General features: G+C 36.5%; 1 protein-coding gene across 1 annotated transcript in view; it reads right to left on the minus strand.

Annotated features, from left to right (window-relative positions):
* P3h2 (prolyl 3-hydroxylase 2) overlaps positions 1–19,289 on the minus strand; it is a 171,130-nt gene that overhangs the window by 28,376 nt on the left and 123,465 nt on the right. Inside the window, exons 2-8 of the mRNA XM_070029825.1 lie at positions 14,666–14,818; positions 13,694–13,883; positions 7,622–7,753; positions 5,146–5,288; positions 4,258–4,347; positions 2,328–2,368; positions 1,060–1,151 (exon numbers count right to left, since the gene is read on the minus strand). Of these exons, the coding sequence (XP_069885926.1) occupies positions 1,060–1,151; positions 2,328–2,368; positions 4,258–4,347; positions 5,146–5,288; positions 7,622–7,753; positions 13,694–13,883; positions 14,666–14,818 (841 nt within the window). The remainder of the gene's footprint in view (positions 1–1,059; positions 1,152–2,327; positions 2,369–4,257; positions 4,348–5,145; positions 5,289–7,621; positions 7,754–13,693; positions 13,884–14,665; positions 14,819–19,289) is intronic.

Consider the following 19,289-nt stretch of genomic DNA (forward strand, 5'->3'; position numbering starts at 1 on the left):
AATGTGACAGAAGTTAGCCTTATGACCTCATTCAGCCTCCAGTTTTCAACTCAGGATGTGTGGGGACCCCAGAGCCCATGGGATTTAAACTGGGTGCAGGAAGCATGAGCGGATGGAATGTGTAAAGAAAGCCTGATGTCAGGAAACAATACAATTTTAAAAAAAACACCTTATCTTGTGGTTGAGTAAAGGCATAGGATTCTGAATATTTGACATTACACGGTGACACTGTCCACAAACAGAATGAGTGTCTGCTCTTTAGTGTCTCCATCTTTACTGCTTCCTGAAATCCTATTACCTTCCCCTTGGAATGGGACCTCTGATTTATAACCAAACTGGCCCAAGCTGGACACTGGTAGCTCACCCTTGTAAACTCAAGAGGCTGAGATCTGAGGACTGTGGTTTGTAGCCAGCCTGAAAAGGAAAGTCTAATTAAACACCACCAACAACAAAAAAGTCAGAGATGGAGCTATGGCTCAAGTATTAGAGCACTAAGCTTGAGTAAAACAAAACAAAACAAAACAAACAAAAACAAAACCACAGAGATAGCTTTAGGGCCCTGAGTTCAAGCCCCAGGACTGACACAAATGAAAACAAACAAACAAACAAAAGTGCCTCAAGCTACCATGTATTCTCTGACCCATTATAAACAGAAGACATGGAGGATATTCAGCTCTTTCCTTGGATCTGCCATTAAACTCTGCCTCACTCTATATAGCACATCAATCTGTATCCTGTCATTATCCATACTATGTATAAGTAATCCTTTTTCCACCGTCACAGTATCCACAGGCTGGGGATGACCGAGCAATCCACAGAATTCTTGTGGAAAACAGAAGAAGGATTGAATGTGAATACATGTTGGTGATGACATAGCAACAGGATATTTTTGTTTGAAAAGCTTGCTTTCACTTTGTTCAACTGCAGTGGTATGGTAGTATTCTTAATTTTTTTTTTTTTTTTAGAGAAAATGGGTTCTGCACTAATCTAACAGAGAACCCAGGAAACCCATGTCACCCTTTCCCATTCTTGTGGGAGTAAGCTTATACAGGTACTTACCCTCTCTCAGGTCTCGAACTATATTTGGTGACTTTTTCCTCATTGACAAACCATGCACTTCTGCCTCCTCTATGTTCACTCCTGAAGGAATCCTGTCCATTCAAAAGAGTTGACATGGTCAAAGGCCAAGAATACTACAACTGATCAGTCTAGGATTCTGTGTGTTGTATATTTCTGTTGTACACAGTGCACCTACCTTTGTAAATCAAACTGAGTATCCTTTCCTCCATGTAGTGCTGTTTCCTCAATGAATATGCTCCATTTCACTTGTCTAGATCAGCTTTGCAATACTTATTACAGTTCATTATATCTATGACTTAACTCCCTTCATATTAAAATATCTTCCTAATGGGGCAGGGAAAAGTGTTCATGTACATCTTTGTAATTGTACCTTGAATATGGGATGTTCATTAACTAATAACTGAATTGAAATAAACTGTGTCCACATGTAGAAGATAAGACACACAGATTGTGTCTTATTTTTCAAGCATGCAAGCGAGAGTTGGATGTCTTTCAATGTATGTATGTGTATATACACACACACACACATTGGATAAGAACAAATTACACATATATGTTCTTAGATCTTGTAATGATCTCTTGTCACACAAGGATTGAATCTTAAAAAGCAACTGGAGGAGTTCATGATTCTAAGTCATTTATGTATCTGTCACTCCTTGTGGTGAAACTCTAAGCAAGTCCCTTTCTTTGACAGATCCTGTTTTCCAGGTTGAAAATGGATAAAATGGACCATTTGATTTCAAATATGCTGTAAATAAGTGTCATTAAAATTATGTAAATTGACTTGATCATGTTAAAAATGAGTTCTTTTCATTTTTTATTCAGCTAGTGATTCCTAACATTTTAGCTTGCAGAAAATCTTCCTGAACTCACTGAATTTCAAATCAATATAATAAAAGAATTCGCCACCAGAAAGAAACAAAATCTATACATTGTTTTCTATTAATGTATCAAAAATAGCATCCAAGTTCTTCTGGTTCAGGGGTCTCAGAATGATGACATTCATAGAAAAGATAATCAGACTCCTTCATTTGAGAAAAAAGTGAGACCCAGGAAGAAAGATCATGAAAATAATATAAAAATAATTGGATGAATTGGGACTAGGAATGAGAAATTTTAATTTGGAGCTCAAATTTCTTAATTATGTTTATCCTCCAACTGAAGAAACCCAAGTTCTGTATACCATCATCCAACTCACAATTATTTCTTCCTATTAAAATGAAAAAAATATGTGATAGGACACTCACCGATTCTCATCCTGCCGTCCTCCATAGCTGATCCAATAATTCTGTTTTTAGTTAAGAAAAATGCAACTTTATCATTAAAATATCACTTATAAAAATAAAAATGCATTTAAAAGAATCAAGAGACCTAAAATACTTGGAAACATGCATCTTATGTAAAAAAATATTTTTATTTACAAAATGTTGAAAAGAAAGACTTTTGAAAGAATAATGCAATTCTGAAAAGTACAAAATGAATTTAAAGTAGCTTGCAATTAGCTTTGGCATCTGCCCTTCAGTTCCCAAAGCCTACTGGGAATCTGGTGGTAGAAAAAATATTCAAATATAATTCAATACAACTGATTGAAAAAAATGGAATGGAGGGATAAATATATTAAAGGTGTGGACACTGTGAGTATAAGGGGAGGAGGGGGAGAAGGTGTATTTGGAGAAAAGATAAAGAAGATTAAATGACATGGAATTAAACTATTTGCAACTATTTAAATTGAACAATAAAACCTGTCAGAGATGCCATTTCTTAGAGGGAATGGTACAGGGGGTGTGACAATGAAATCCACCATCCTGTATAACTGAGATAAGCCAATAAAAAACCAAGATAAATAGATTGGAGGTGTTTCATTAAGAATATTATAAGAATCTAATTGTCTAAAATGTGCCAGTATAAACATGTCATAAAGACAGTAGAAAACCTGTGGTGAAGATCGACTATACCATAAAAAGTGATTTCATAAATATATATTCAATATTCAATATATCATGGGTAGTATCTGAGGAAGAGATTCAGTAAGTGATGGTTAAGTGGACAACACATATGTCAAGGTTGTTTAAAGGGGAAATAGTTAATGCTATAGGTAAAGGAATATTCTATTGGTCATAAAATTGCTCAAGTTAAAATGACAAAGATTTCTATGTAATGCATGAATAATACATGTGATTTCTTGCTGCTGACAAGTAGTGGAAAAGTGGTACTATTATTTATTCCTAGGAATGGCAAAGATATCAAAACAATTCTCTCAGAAAAGCAATTTACTCCAAGAACTTTAAACCTCATATCCTTTGATAGCACAGTAATCCCAGTCCTGGGAAGTTATATTAACTTTATAGTTCAATAGAGAGGAAAATGTTTAATGCCTTGCGTATGGTTGAAAAGAGAAATAATTCAGACTTCCAGCAATAGGTGAAGAGTTAATTATTGCACATGGGATCTAAATATGTAGCTAAAATAATTTAAATATTTGTATATACATATACGTTACAGTGCTTCTTAAATAAAAATGAGAACAAAAATCTATCTATACCATTGCACCAGCTCTGCAGATGCAATGTCTCAATATGAACAATATCTGGGAGAGAACATGAGAAGAGGAGAGATAGCACATGATGAGTTGTAGTTAGTTTTGTCATTCGTGTATCCATATAATGTGTAAAAATTCAGTAAGTGTTGGCTCTTGTCTGTAATCCTAGCTACTCAGGAGGTTGGGACCTACGGATCTCAGTTTGAAGCCAGCTCAGGCAGAAAAGTCCTTAATACCTTATATTTCTAATTAATTAGCAAAAAAACCAGAAATGGAGCTATAGCTCACATGTTAAGGCACCAGCTTTGAGTGAAAAGGCTAAGGTCAGGTCGTGAGTTCAAGCCTTAGTACTGACACACACACATGGAGAAAAGATGTACAGGGAAAATATGACAGACTGTATCCCAAAGAGGGTTGCAAATGTAATCATATGCAAAAGACTTCTAACAAATATATTTATTTTGGATCTCATTGGTATGGAGATATAATGTCCAGGTATTAAGACTCCTACCACATTGATTTTTAAGGTAAGGAGGGTTAAATGGGGATGCCAATTTTTTTTTAAAAATGAGAATTTCTCTGAGAAGTTGTTTTACTAAATAAACAAAAATAACTTCCCTTTCCCACTTTGCACTTACTGGTTCTGTATATAAAAATCCCAGACCCTCTGCAGCTGACTTTATCAGTTCAGATTCCAATTTATGACGTTTCACAAACATCACCAAATCCTTGAGAGAAAAAGAAAGAAAATTTATAGCTTACAGCTAAGACATTTGTATCTTGCAGCTATGAAGCATAAGTGTTCAAATGAAAATATTTTTCACTAGATATTGACTAATGAACTGAAAAATGTCCCTGTGTTAACACCTTTCCACAAGATAGCAGAGAATGAATACAATTTGAAAGAATTAAGTTCTGGAATCTTTATTAATTGTTCAATATATTTTTAGTATATTTTTTATTGTAAAGATACCGTACAGAGGGGTTACAGTTATGTAAGTAAGGTAATGAGTACATTTCCTATTGAGCAATGTTACCTCCTCCTTTGTTTTTCTCTTACCATCCCTTCCCTCCACACCTTACAACTGGTCAACCTGTATCCTTATTTCAGGTTTTTGTTTTACCTACTCAGGAGGCTGAGATCTGTGGACTGTGGTTCCAAGTCAGGTGAGGCAGGAAAGCTGTGAGACTCTTTTCTCCAATTAACCACCACCACCACCACCTCCAACAAAATGCTGGAAGCAATGCGGCTCAAGTGAAAAGACTTCAGTGACAGCGCCAAGGCCCTGACTTCAAACCCCTGCTGGGGCTTGAACTCAGAACCTGGGTGCTATCCCTGAGCCTTTTATACTCAAGGCCACCTCTTAAGCCATAGCACCACTAAAGGCTTTTTGTGTAGTTTATTAAGCTGAGAGTCTCACAGGTATATACATATGTAACATACATGCATATGTATTCGTTTTTTAAATCAGTTCTTCCTAGTGTGCAAAGCAGAATGGACCTGACTCTCAGAACACTCATCTCACCTCTCTGGCCTCGATGGATGCCGGGTCGATGTTCTCATCCAGCAGACTCTCATAGTAGTCCACATTATCGAGCACATCCTCATCGTCCGGGTGGAACAGAAGATAGGCCTTGGCACACTCCAAGGCCTTCACGTATTCACCAACTGGAAGGCCAAGGTGTTGCACCAATAGTTTCAGATTAGGTCTACCCAGAGATGCCACCTTATCTATTCATGTGAGTAGTAATCATGAAAACAAAACAGTGGGAACATAAGCTGGGGGTGACCAAAGTGAGCAGAAACACTTCCTGAAAGAAGGCGGAAACTGATTTCAGGTGTTCACAAAGGAGGACATTTTGTCAGTGTTGGTGTGGGATGTTTGGTGTAAATCAACAGCCATTCTGCCTGAAAATGCTTGTTGGTGTTTTTTTTCAAATCAATACAGAGAACTGTATGAGTTAATTCTGCTTATTTCCCCCCTACTAACTTTGGATTAAGAAAATATCCTGACCTTGACCTTCTAATACAATAAGGTACTATTTCACACCAATAATAAAAGTGATTTAAAAATCCTGTTTTCTCTTGCTGTAAAGGGTGTTGTGAAGTAGTACTTTCATGGCAGGTTTCTTTGAGAGTTCCCCAAATACTACTGCAATCCCTCACCATTCAACCATAACAGCCAACTACCAAAAGAAGCAATCCAGTTTCAACTATGCTATCTCTATAGCTTCAGTTTTGTTATAGAATTATTTAGTTACTACAAAATGAATATTTATGCATATCTAGCTGTTATGAACAGAATTATAAAAAGTTGTATTTTTCAAATAGGTCATGACACAGATTTGTTTTTTGGTTGGGCGTGGGGCCTGACCTGTGGGCCTGGGCACTGTCCCTGAGCTCTTTGGCTCAAGGCTGGTGCTCTACCACTTGAGCCACAGTGCTACTTCTGGCTTTTTCTGTTTATGTGGTGTTGAGGAATTGAATCCAGGGCCTCATGCATGCAAGGCAAGCGTTTTACCACTAAGCCACCTTCCCAGCCCCTCAGAATTTCTTTTAAAAGAATTTTTTTCCCAAATTTGTGTGTGTGTGTGTGTGTGTGTGTGTGTGTGTGTGTGTGAGATGACTCTGACTTTTCATAAGAATGCTAACAACCCACTCTCAACTTCTTTTTAATCACTGCTCATGACAGGCACATGATATGTAATTGCCTTCATTGCCAGGAGAATGAATAATGTTCTACCTTTGGAAAAGAAAAGGACTTGCCAAAGTAGCTTTCATATGTTGGCTAATACTTTTTTCTTATTTTTACTTAAAAAGGGAAGTAGTTTATTTCCTATTGACCTCTGTATAGGACACAGATGCTGGCTGGTGTCAGTGAGAAGCAATGAGAAAAGCACAGACCCAGGAATTAAGTGACTTTCAGCAAATCACTTGTGTACATAATAAAGACATAGGACCACGTGACAAAATTAATCTCAACAACCAGAATTCTATTAATTGCTTTCAAGCAGGAGATATGATCCTCATTATCTATTTCTCAATAAGATAAATCTATATTGAGACGAATTTTTACCCCATGGTTTGAAGATTCTTTAAACATTTCATAATATATTCTGAAGTTTAGCCACAGAAAATGTAAACCATATGGACAAAAATTTGGCAACATCTCTAAGTAAATCACCAAACCCAGCAATTTCACTCCCAGATATTTATACTATGGATATTTGTGTGCAGATATGCAATGACATACATATAAAATGTTATTCATTTTGAATGTTCATTGCAGAAGCCAAGATAATCAGCAATTAAACTGCTCATTGACAAGAGTACACATATAAATTAGAACAATAAGACAGAAAGATGTGAAGAAAAGTGGATGATAATGATCTCTTAATACTAAGTTGAACTGCATAAAATTGTTAAGGTTCATTTTTACCTAAGAAAACAGTAATTTCATAGGTCTAACCTACTTTAAAAAAACTGTCATGTATCAAGTGAAGAAACAGCACAGAGAGGAGAGGGTAGTATAAACAGTGTGTTGATTTTTATGTAAAAGAAGAGGAAATATATTTCTATGTGTAACTGTTATGTATATATACTGTAATATTTTGTGTGTATAAATAAGAAACCACTTGGTGGAAACAGGAAAAAGAAGGCTTATACATTGGGACTTTCACCAAAGTGAATTATTCCCATCAAACTAAGTTCAAAAAGTTAATTTTACAAGCCATATGGTGTGTCTCTAGTAGCATTTGCAGAATATTTATTGTGGTAATAAATTCTGTAGTTTGCCCATTTGTGGTGTTGCCTTCTGCTTTTCTCGTCTAGAGCTACCGTGGGTTGAAATGGAAAAAAAAAAATGAGAAAATGAATTGCATACAACTATATTACCTTGGTGGTAAAGGAAAGAAAAAGCAGGCGACTGAATGACAAACGTGGGCTGTAAACAATGATGAAAAGCAGCCCTGACAGGTCATTGTGGATGACACACTGTTTACCTCTGTAGTAGGCGAACTGTAGGTAATCATAATGCAGGGGAAGAAAGTTCTCAATTGGCGAGAGGCGGCCAGGGCGAGTGGCAAGTTCCCTCACACATTCATGCTGACACACCAGCACCTGCATGTAGTGATCTGGAAGATAAGAGCAGGGGTGAGCCCCAGGCTGTTCAGGAATACAACTGCCACTGTACCACACTCAAAAACAAACAAACAAACAACAACAACAACAAAAACAAAAAAACCCACCTCATTATCATCAATCTCTACCTGAAAACCTCACACTGACTTGGCACTGTGCCCCAACCTGTGATTACTGGACTAGCACTAAATCCCACAGGCTTTTGCTCTTGGTCATTTCTCTTTTTCCCTATTCTTCTCCTGATTACCCTTTTCCTACCCCTTCTGACATACCACCACACCTGCACCCAGCTGAACATGGACTTCCTTATCTCATCACTTGTTGGTTACAGTAGAGGGACTGAGCGAGCCTGACTTGAGAATTGCAGGGTTCAGATGAGAACATGAAGAAACTGTTCAGAGAATGGAATCCCTATTTACATGGAAGAGCCAGGCAGAGGTGCAAAACTGAAACCTCAAATGCTCCTTTTCCTGGTCAAGAATTTCTAACTAGTGTTTCCTAAATGGGAATCTTTCTTTTTAAATGATTGTTTCTTGACAACCTACTCTGTCCAGTTTACAAATCAGTCCAATACCCGATCACTACATACTCTAGTACTGGAGACAATTTATTCTTGAACAGGACTGATAAAGTAAGGAAAGGATGGATGAAAGTTAAAGAATTTTTTCTCCTGGCTCTTCTTTTTTCATGGCTCTCGTTTTTCTCACTTGCAGACAGGGAGAAGGCTGTGAAGTGGAAGGATTTTCATGTCCTTTTAGCTCTGTCTAGACTCCATCTCATCAAAGCATGTGCTAAGGAAACACAAGTGGCTAATGTCTCAGGGAAGAAAACAGCTCCTCCCTTTTGCTCAATATTGATTTTTACAATGAACATGGAGGGAGTCTCTTTTAGGGAGAGAATGGTTCATTCATGCTAGGGCCAAGTAGATTCCCTTGAGAAGGCTGAAAAAAATTGCTGACTCCATGGCTGTACAATTTAATTTACCACCACTGCCTTCTTTCAAGAGGTTCTCTGTGCAGTCAGAGCTCTGCTTGGATCTGCATGATGTTGCAGAGCAATTTTAGGACCCAACAGGAAGAAAAGGTGTATTTTCTGGTGTGTGTGTGGGGGGAGGGCGGAAGGGGGGGATAGAGGTAATGATCCAGATTCATGAGGCCAAGTTAATCAATCTTACTTAGCCACAGCTAACAGAATCCAAAACCTGGCACTTTGTAAGTCCATGTGGGAGATGCAAGGGGAAGCATGATCTCTATTATTTGATTAACATTTTGTAATTAAACCCTCATTACATTTCATAAGGAATCAACAAACAATCTCAAATTGTTTTGTGCTATATAACTATTTATATTCCTCTTTATCTTCTAAGACACATTCCATTTGATCCCAAATGCCAAGCCAAAGGGAAAGGTGGATGATATACCTATCAATTTGTCTAAATCTGAGGGGGAAAAAATTCAAAGCAGACTATAAATAGCAACAGATTAAGAGGGACAAAATAATGTCTTTCAGTGCTTCATCGGCTAATAAAGAGCCACATTAAGCAGCATTTTGTAGTTTTCAGCAACATTTAAAGTCACTTTTAACTCTAATTTTTAAGTATTATATCTTTCTCATGCATTCTGTATCTTAAATGCTGTTCTCCTAATTTAGAACATTTTGAACCATGTAAGAATTTGCATAGTAAGATATGGCAACACTTTACTAGTTGTATTCCTTGCCTGCTTTTCAGCTAAAATGTCATTGGGCAATTAATACACTTTTTTTTTGTCGGCCATGGGGCTTGAACTCTGGGCCAGGGCATTGTCCCTCAGCTCTTCAGCTCAAGGCAAGTGCTCTACCACTGAGCCACAGCGTCACTTCCAGTTTTCTGGTGGTTTACTGGAGATAGAGTCTCATGGATTTTTCTGCCCGGGCTGGCTTTGAACTATGATCTTCAGATGTCAACCTCCTGAGTAGCCCGGATTGTAGGTATGAGCCACTGACACCTGACTTAATACACTTTTAATCAGTTTGAGATCCAAGACACTTCTGTGGGAAGATTTTTTTAAAATTTCCTTCCTATTACAAGTTGGAGACATTTCAGATTTCCAAAAAGCTTTACATATTTCTTTGATTGGTAATATTTGGTTTAGACTTAGCAATTATGACTTTTTTAAAAAGGAATTTTCTCTTTCATTGAAAGCTGTGATGATGGCAATGGAGATGGTAGTGGTATGTTAAAAAATTAAAGAACCTAGCCAAGTGCCAGTAGCTCACTCCTGTAATCCTAGCTACTGAGGAAAGGATTGTAGTTTCCCCAGCCTAGTCAGGAAAGTCCACAAGATTCTTATGTCCAATAAAACTACTACTAAAACAAAAAGGCCAGAAGTGGAAATGGGCTAAGTGGTAAAGTGCTAGCCTGAGTTCAACCCCAGAACCATAACACACACACACACACACACACACACACACACACACACACGTGTGCACGTGTGCACTCTCATATACACACAAAGACATAGAGAGAGAGAGCAAGAAAGAAAAAAGAAAGAAGAAGGAAGGAAGGAAGGAAAGAAGGATGGAAGGAAGGAAGGAAGGAAGAAAACCTACTGTGGAGGTATAGCACAAGTGGTAGAGCACTTGTCTAACAAATGCAAGACCCTGAGTTCAAACCCTAATACCTCCAAGAAAATAATGGTGATGTTACTGATAACAATAAACCTAGAATATTTCTAAGCTTGCTAGCAACCCAATGTGCTACCGTGACCTTGCCCATCATTTGTGGAAAACATCCAGTTAGTTTCCTACAATGGATCTGGAACACTTGCCAGAATTGCTCCATGGACATTCATGGAGACAGTATGTAGAGGTAATGTGACACTGAAGGAAGAGCCTATGTTCCCCCAAAATGACAACATAGTAAACTATGAAAGGAGAGGCCAGACCATTTCCAAATGATTAAATACAGAGAATCTTTTAGTCACTGAGTTTAGGCACTGAGGACTGAGCACTGAGAGACAGTATTGTAGCCATACGATATACAAAAAGATGTTTAGGTTTGCAAGGAGAAGAGTATGGCATCTCCAAGGAATTAAATTAAGGAAAGAAGATATGCATCAAAGAGAAAGAAAGGGGGAAAGAATGAGATCTTACATGTGAACATCAGCAATGATTTGGGTTTTTCCTAAGAGGAATCTAACCTAGGAGGGAGAATAGTTATGTAGCTCTGTGAGTATAGAGTTTTAGCTCTGTCTGTTAAGAATCAAACATAGATTCTATACTATGAGCAGCAATGGGGTGGTCACAGTAGTTCAGCTACAAGATGATGCAAGTTTGTACTAAAAAAGATGAGAGCCTGGAATTCTAAATTGGGGTTAGGACATAGTAGTGTTTAGTTTGTTAACAACAAATCAGATGGGATTAGAAATTTAAGAAGACTGAAAGATAATTTCTTTGGATTGGATTAGAGATTACTGTATAAATTTGTTTTAGGGAGCTAGAAAATGGAAGAAATTGGGAAAGTAAGTTGACTCTAGTAACATGTCTTGGCTGAGAAAGTTGATGTAAGGAACATTGGTGTTAGTAGTTGCGAGCTGTTGAGAAGTATCCTGATTTTCTTGACATGTGTTGACTTTAATTTTTTTAAAGCTTCGTTTAGCCCTTTTGGACAAGTGTGTGTTATTTACTTTATGGTTCTCATCTGATCCTGGCACTGTTTTATTATTTTATTGTTGGATGGGTTGACATAACATCATTACTAAAATTTGGCATCTCTGAGATGTTTGATGTCATTATAAGCAGGAAGCTTAAAGCAGAAGTAGATGTGAACTTGGGACTTCAAACTAGATGAATAATAACTATTAAAGTGTACGGAAATAGAAATGTAAAGAAAGTGCTAATAACGTGTGTTTCATAGTGTTTGTAACTTATTCCATGACATTGCTGTCTAGTCCGTGTCCTTAGATGTATCTCTTGGTTCACTTTTTTATTAAAACATTTATATTAAGGTTTGTCAAAATGTTGGAAACAGGGAAAAATTAATTGACTCCAATAATTTGCATTTCAATTGAATATTATTTTTAGTATATGTATATCCAGGAACAACATATTGATTGAATAATTTCCCTCTGTTATCTTTCCAGTAGAAATCTTTAAGGACACAGAGATATACATCTGTGGGAAAACCCTGATAGACAAAATCCTTCCTAATAGGCTGAGCCCTGTGACACCATCAAAAACGTAAAAGCCAAACCTAAGTTAAGGAGGGCATCCCCAGCTGACCAGCGTCCTTTTGTATTTGTAGGCAAAGAGTTAGGAGATAGATTCACTCATCATGACTACAGCAACCAGTACAGCACATCCTGAATTTTGGTTTGACCTATCGGGTGTCATCATCAAGCTCGCCCAGAAACACAACAGTTGCTCTCCTGAAGTTCCATGCTGTCAACTGAGCAAATATTGTGCCCACACCAACAGACTCTCTGCCAGGAAGGTCAAACAAGAACCTTCCATGGGCTCCTCCTTCACAGACAGGGAAACTCCTACCCCAGCCTTGTACCCCGCAAATTCAATAAAGCTTCCTTTTCATTCACTGGAGCAGACACAGAAGAAGCCAATAAGAAAGGTAGATACCAAAGTATCTATCTACAAAGTTGCTTAGAGTGTTAAAAGAAATACAAATATGTAAAATGCTTTGTTTCTTCTGATTGTTCTATACAGGCAATTATTACTACTAATAACTAAAATACATTTTAGTTAATGATTATATTTAGTTAATGATTATTAGCAAGCTCCTCTTACATGAAAATTAATAAGTATGCAAAACATTTACAATATTTTTCATGTGTCTTTTGTAAATCAGTTTAGTTTATCATATAAATTAATATATATGTGTCTCAGATAAAGTCTTTCTCTTCAGTTCTTTGCTGTCTAGAAGACACTTTCCTCTCTTAATATTATACAAATATCTTCCTAATTTTCTTTTTTATTCTTCGCACCTCCATTGTTAATGCAAGCAGATTTTTTTGTATATGGCATACAGCAGAGAACTCACTTCCTTCCATAAATGACAAAAAACCTAATTCCTCTAATACTATATAATGTATATTACCTACTGTTTTAAAATACTATTTGTATACTCAGTAAACTACTCTTCTACACAATTGTAGAAGACAAGCCCAATGTGTTTGCTACTATATTGCTCACAATAATGAAAAATTGCAATAAAGTGAATAATTATCCATAAAAGACTGATCAAGCTGGATGCTGGTGGCTCAGACCTGTAATCTTAGCTACTCCTAGCTGAGATATTAGGATCAAGGTTCCAAGCAAGCCCAGACAGGAAAGTCTATAAGACTGTTATCTCCAATAAATAATTCAGAAAAAGCCAGAAGTCACACTCTGGGTCAGATGGTAGAGAGCTAGTCTTGAGCACAAAGAGGCTCTGGGACAGTGCCCAGGACTGACAAAACAACAACAACAAAAAAGACTAGATTATCAGAATAAATTATGATGTACTCACAAAATAGTCATTACATAAAACAAGGTAAATCTCCATCTACTTACACGAGAAGTCCATATTTTGTGATGCATAAAATACAATAAAACAAAAAATGTTGTAAGATAGTAAATGTTGTAATATAGTAAAATATAGTAAATATAGTAAAATATAGTAAAAAATATTGTAATATAGTAAAATGTTGCTTATAGTAATTTCCTTGACTTATAAAAATAAAACTATTATAAATAGACATATCAATGCCTATGAATGAATTTGACAATTATTGAATATGGTCATCAATATTACCCAAATTTATCAAGAAATAGAATGGGATAAGCATACCAAAGTCTTTCACATGTTTATATGCATTCCTCTATTGAAAGAATATTTTTTGCAACACAGGTGCACAGACTTGTTAATAGGAACGTACACAGTGAGGAAAAATAAGCTTTACCTGCAATGGCTTCATACAGACCAGCTTTATACCGTAAGTAGTCATACTCCTCAAATCTCTGAGGTCCCTCACAGAGAGTTCGACATTCCACATCTTCACTGAAATATTCTCTTAATGCCTGTTCAAAATACTTGATAGCCACTTCAAAGTCATCAGCCTCGTAATGTTTCACTCCTGCACTGTAGCTCTCCTTCAAAGAAACAGAAAAGAAAGTATTTGTAAAGAGTAGCCGTAGGCAGCTTTGGGATCACTTAGGAAGCTGGGATGTGTACATCCTCTGCTGCAGAATGATGAAGTTTTGCACGGGCCACAAATTGGAATTCCCCAGGGCTTACCTAACTGCACGTGAGAGGGGCCGTACTGAACCCATGAACTGCAATGGCACCATCCTCCCACAGACACAGAAACTGTATATTCTAATCCTCTTGCTACTAGGTAGGCCCATAGACAAGTAAGTGCAAAAGAGCAGATCTGTATGGAAATGACACCTACTTCCAGGAATTACCAAATTCCAACTAAAATCGTTCTCTATCCCTTTCTTTTCCTTTTCTTTTCCTGTTTCTTGGTTGTTTGGGGGATGTGTTGGGGTTATAGATATCATTATAATCTAGGCTTTTGTGTATACTGATTTTCCAAGTTAATTCCATTTCTTTTTAAAAAATGTTTATTTTATTGTAAGGAGGCTGTACAGGGGGTTGCAGTTACATGGGTAAGGTAATACTCATTATTTCTTCTCCATTTTTAAAACTTTGATTTCAGTGTTTTAAAAACTTTAATTTAAAAGCAATCGCCATTCTTTCATATTTTTTAACCCTGATAATTACAATAGTTCATTTGAAATCTCTGAAGGTTTAATCATTACTGAAAATTGAGAATCGATTTGAAATACCCACTCATAGTAATATGCTTTGGATAAGATAAAACATTGAGCATTCAATTCCACGTGGTAGGGGTAAGTGTCCCAGAACTCACAAGGTGTGGTTTGGCTTCTCGATCTACCAACTGGAATTCTTCCACTCCAGCCATTGTTCGATAATTCTCAATGTTCTGCTGAATTTCCATGTGTTCAGGGTTGGCCATGAAAAATGTATGGGCGGCTTCCACTGCCTTTTCCAACTGGTTAAGCTATGAAACCAAAGAAAAAGAGAGAATGAATATACTGCCCTGTAAACTTGATCAATCCAAGGTCACATGGCTTGAAAGTGGTAAGGCCAAGAGCCAGTGCAGATTTACTACACACACACACACACACACACACACACACACACACACACACACACTCACACACACACACACACTCACACATACTCACATACTCTCACATTTTATTTGCACCAGTACATACATATGTGTGATTTCTACTATATAGTATTCCACCTCCATATTTTAGTACCAGGAGGTTAATATGTGTTTTTGAAATAAAACATGCATTTTTGTATTATGTTTCAAGTTATTTGCTTCTTTCACTTTTCTTTTTTATTTTCTTTTTTATTGTAAAGATACTCTACAGAAGGGTTACAGTTACATGAGTAAGGTAATGAATCCATTTCCTCTTGAGCATTGTTACCCCCTCCTTTGTTTTTCCCTAACCATCCCTTCCTTTACTTCCTACCCAACTCCTTCCTTCCCCTCAACCCCCAAAGTTGTAAAGTTCACTTTTAACATAGTGTCTCATACATCTCATTGTTACAATGCATCAGCCTGTATCCTTGTTTCAGCCTTTCATTATTTCCCTTCTCCTCCCCAAATTAGAAAAATGTATATATAAGATGCAGGCTACTGAAATCAAATACAGTGAAAACAGGGGTTATATCATGGGGGGAGAACATATAGAAGAAACAAAAGAAATCACATGGTACATTATAAGCATATTAAAAACAACAGTAACAAAGATAAAACCTCTTGTGTTTCTATCTTGGGGTTCATTTTGCTTAGCACCATCTTATATGGTCATATGTGCATAGTTATTGACCTTTTCTACTTGTCTGGTAAGATTATCCTAGATGCAAATAATGGAAACCATGGGACCCATATTTCTTTGGGTCTGGCTTACTTCACTTAGTATAATTTTTTCCAGGTCTTTCCATTTCCTAACAAATGGGGCAATGCCATTCTTCCTGATGGAGGCATAGAATTCCATTGTGTATATTTTTTACCACATTTTCTTGATCCATTCATCTACTGAGGGGCATCTGGGTTGGTTCCATATCTTAGCTATGGAGACTAATGCTGCAATAAACAGAGTTGTGCTGGTAGCTTTAGTAAGAAATGCAAATCAAAACAACATTGAGATTCTACCTCACCCCAGAATGGCTATAATCAAGAAATCTACTAACTGCATTGTTGGTGGGAGTGTAAACTTGTTCAAGCATTTGGAAAGCAGTATGGAGGTTCCTCAAAAGACTACACATAGAGCAATCCCATTTTGGGGCATTTACCCAAAGGATCACAAACAAGGCCATGCTTCCTTCACTTTTCTAAGACATCAATGTCTTCTAGGAAATTGAATCTAAAACTTATGTTGGCTTTATGACTAATCAAAGCCACAAACTGCCAGGATTATTCAGTTCCAGTTCACATTTTCTGTAATTTTTGTCTTATTTACAAGCATATATTGTATGTACAAGCAAGTATATATTGCTGTTCTTTTTGTTCATTTTTCCATTAATCCTGAAAATAGTACAAACATACTGCTGATGTTTTAAATGATAAATTTGGATCAGAAGTGTGGAATCTTTGGCCTAAGGGTCATGTAAGGCCAATGAACTCATTTAGTGCAACACATATGCTTCTATGAGTCTCATTCGCTGTCTGTGGCCATCTGCCTGTATTGATAATTTTATATGGCTTACAAATAATGTGATAAATACCCAAATTGGTCTTGACAGAAAAAAAATGTTATTTACCCCTACTTGTAAATTAGTCCAATGATAAAAGATGCCCAATTCATGTAGTTCTCATTAATGCAAATGGAAGGATTTTTAAAAATGTAATCACTATCAGATATTTCCTAAAACTACTTAGGACCATTATTTACAAAAAAAAAAATGAGGTATTTTAAACAAAATAGAATTGAATTAGCTTAATTTATAACATCAGTGTGTGTGTGTGTGTGTGTGTGTGTGTGTGTGTGTGTGTGTGTGTGTGTGTGTACATGCACATGTATGCTCGTGCCAAAATACTGGGTCTTGAACTCAGAGTGTAGACACTGCTCCTTAGTTGTTTTTCTCAAGACCAGTATTCTATCATTTGAGACACCTCTACTTCTGATATTTTGGTGGTTAATAGGAGACAAAAGTTTCAGGGATTTTTTTTTTTTTTTGCCCTAGCTGGCTTTGTGATCCTCAAGCCTCAGCCTCCTGAGTGACTACTATTACAGGAATGAGCCACCAGTCACCTCCAATGTTTTTGAATTTAGGCTTTCATAAAAAAAAAAAAAAAACATTTAGACATTCATGGGGATAGTCTACGGAAAGATCCATTTACCTCCTATCAGAAAAACAAAATGAAACAAATATTCACTTTAGTAAGTTTTTTCATGGCTAAACACAAAATACATTTGATCTATATTTTAAACATGAAAACTCACTGCTATTGAGCAAGTAATGATAAAATTTCAGGGTACATATAATATTCAGTTAGTCTTCCTATCTTAAGAACTCATGATTTTAAAATACGTGGATTTTTAAGTCCTCAGTCATTGCAGTCTGGTGACATATAAAGAACCAGTTCTCATCATAGATAATACACATTACTCAATTCACAATCAAGTAACCTTAATTTCATTTAATAGCAATTACGTTATGTTCCCATTTAATCTTCATGTCCTTAACAATGGACCTCCCCCTTCTATTAAACCTTGCCTGAAGCCAGCTTTCCCATTATCCATTATCCTTACTCCTATGTACCAGTACATCCAAATATTATTTGGATACCTGCATAGTAACAAATGTATGGGTGCAGAAAATAAAAAGACTGTGTTCTCAATTGTGTATGAGTATGTACACATTTTGGCCAAGTAAATCTGGGGGAAAAAACCTAAATATTTCTGCTTTATTCTCTTTGAAACACAAAAGGCTCATAAAACTTCTTATCACCATCAACTAAATAGGATTTTGGAAAATATATAATTATGCATTATATGTGACTGCGCTTCAGAAATACTAAAGCACTCAGAAATAACAATAATATGCAATTTATAAATGATCTATGTACCTCAAAGATATGAATTTACTCCCATTAGTGAGGTGTAGAAAGTATGGTTGCTAAGAGCAGATAATTTGTGAGGATAGATATGTATGTATATACTTCTGCGTGGTAAAAACTGTTGCCAGGTAATAGCCAAACTGGAAGAAAAGAGTAGAACAGATTAGCACAGACATATTTTGATTCTGTAGCACCAGACATTGAAGTTGATGAATCAGTTTTATCTTTATGTTCATTTTCCTGATTGTCTGTCTTGGCTGAAGCTCTGCCACTAATTCAGAGAAACCTGGTGTCTGTTATCACTTCTTATTGATATGTAACTGATTTATCCTTTTTCTCTACCTAGTTTACATATAAATTAAGTCTTGGTAAACAGGAAAAAACATTAGAACCTTTAAAATCAAATAGACTAAAAGCATATGGAATGACAATGTGCCTCATAAACCATACAACACTGAAGGCTATAAATCTAATAAAAAATAAATCTTTGAAGACATCATTCACAATGACAGTTAAAGGGACTGGTTATCACAGACCAATATGATGTGGTGGTGTTCAAAATCTAATGTTGATGAAACTAGTTTCCTGTCTATAATTTGAGCACATTGGCTTTCTGCTGATTTGGGGCTTTCCTTCTTGACAATTCAGTACGCAACATAATACTAAACTTCCCATATAAATATAAAGGAGATTCTGTGACCTCCCATTGAACCATAAGACAGAGCTGGCTCTGGATTTTTAATTAGTCTCTAAAATTAGATAATTATTTTGACTGGAAGACTGATATATTTGTATTTCCTTGAGAAACTAAATTCACACTCCTGGCCTTGATGAGAAAATTCCATGTGTACCCGTATATACGTTGTAATATATTATTAAATAAAGATCATCATAAGGCCATGGGTGTACTAGAGCTCAACAAATGACGGAATCATCCATTACTGCACTGACACATGCCAAAAGCAAACTGAATTTCAAGGCACCTAACTGGAGTTCCCTTCTTACATAAGTAAAACAAACCCACAGGAAAAGTGACTCTAATATGAGAGTGATACTATTCAGTACAGAATTAATTGTAAAACTTTCAAGCAAGGTGGAATGATTTGACATGAAGATTCGATCAGACAGTTTAAGGGAGGCACAGCCCATGGAGATGCGAGAAATATAGTAAGAAACACCTTCGCGAGGCTCTGTGCTATCTCAGTCAGGCTATCAAGATTGAAGGCAGCCCAGATGTACAACTGTATGTCGCAGTCTTGCTGCATGGAAAAAGAAACGAATACTGACTAAATTAATACCTTGCTAACATTGATAAACAATAGTGTCGTGAACCACAGAGGGAATAGAGCAGGCATATCCAAACACACATTGGCTACTCAAATATTTTCAG

This window comes from Dipodomys merriami, unplaced genomic scaffold (assembly GCF_024711535.1).
Source record: "Dipodomys merriami isolate MVZ:Mamm:240054 unplaced genomic scaffold, mDipMer1.0.p SCAF_2, whole genome shotgun sequence".
Taxonomy (NCBI): domain Eukaryota; kingdom Metazoa; phylum Chordata; class Mammalia; order Rodentia; family Heteromyidae; genus Dipodomys; species Dipodomys merriami.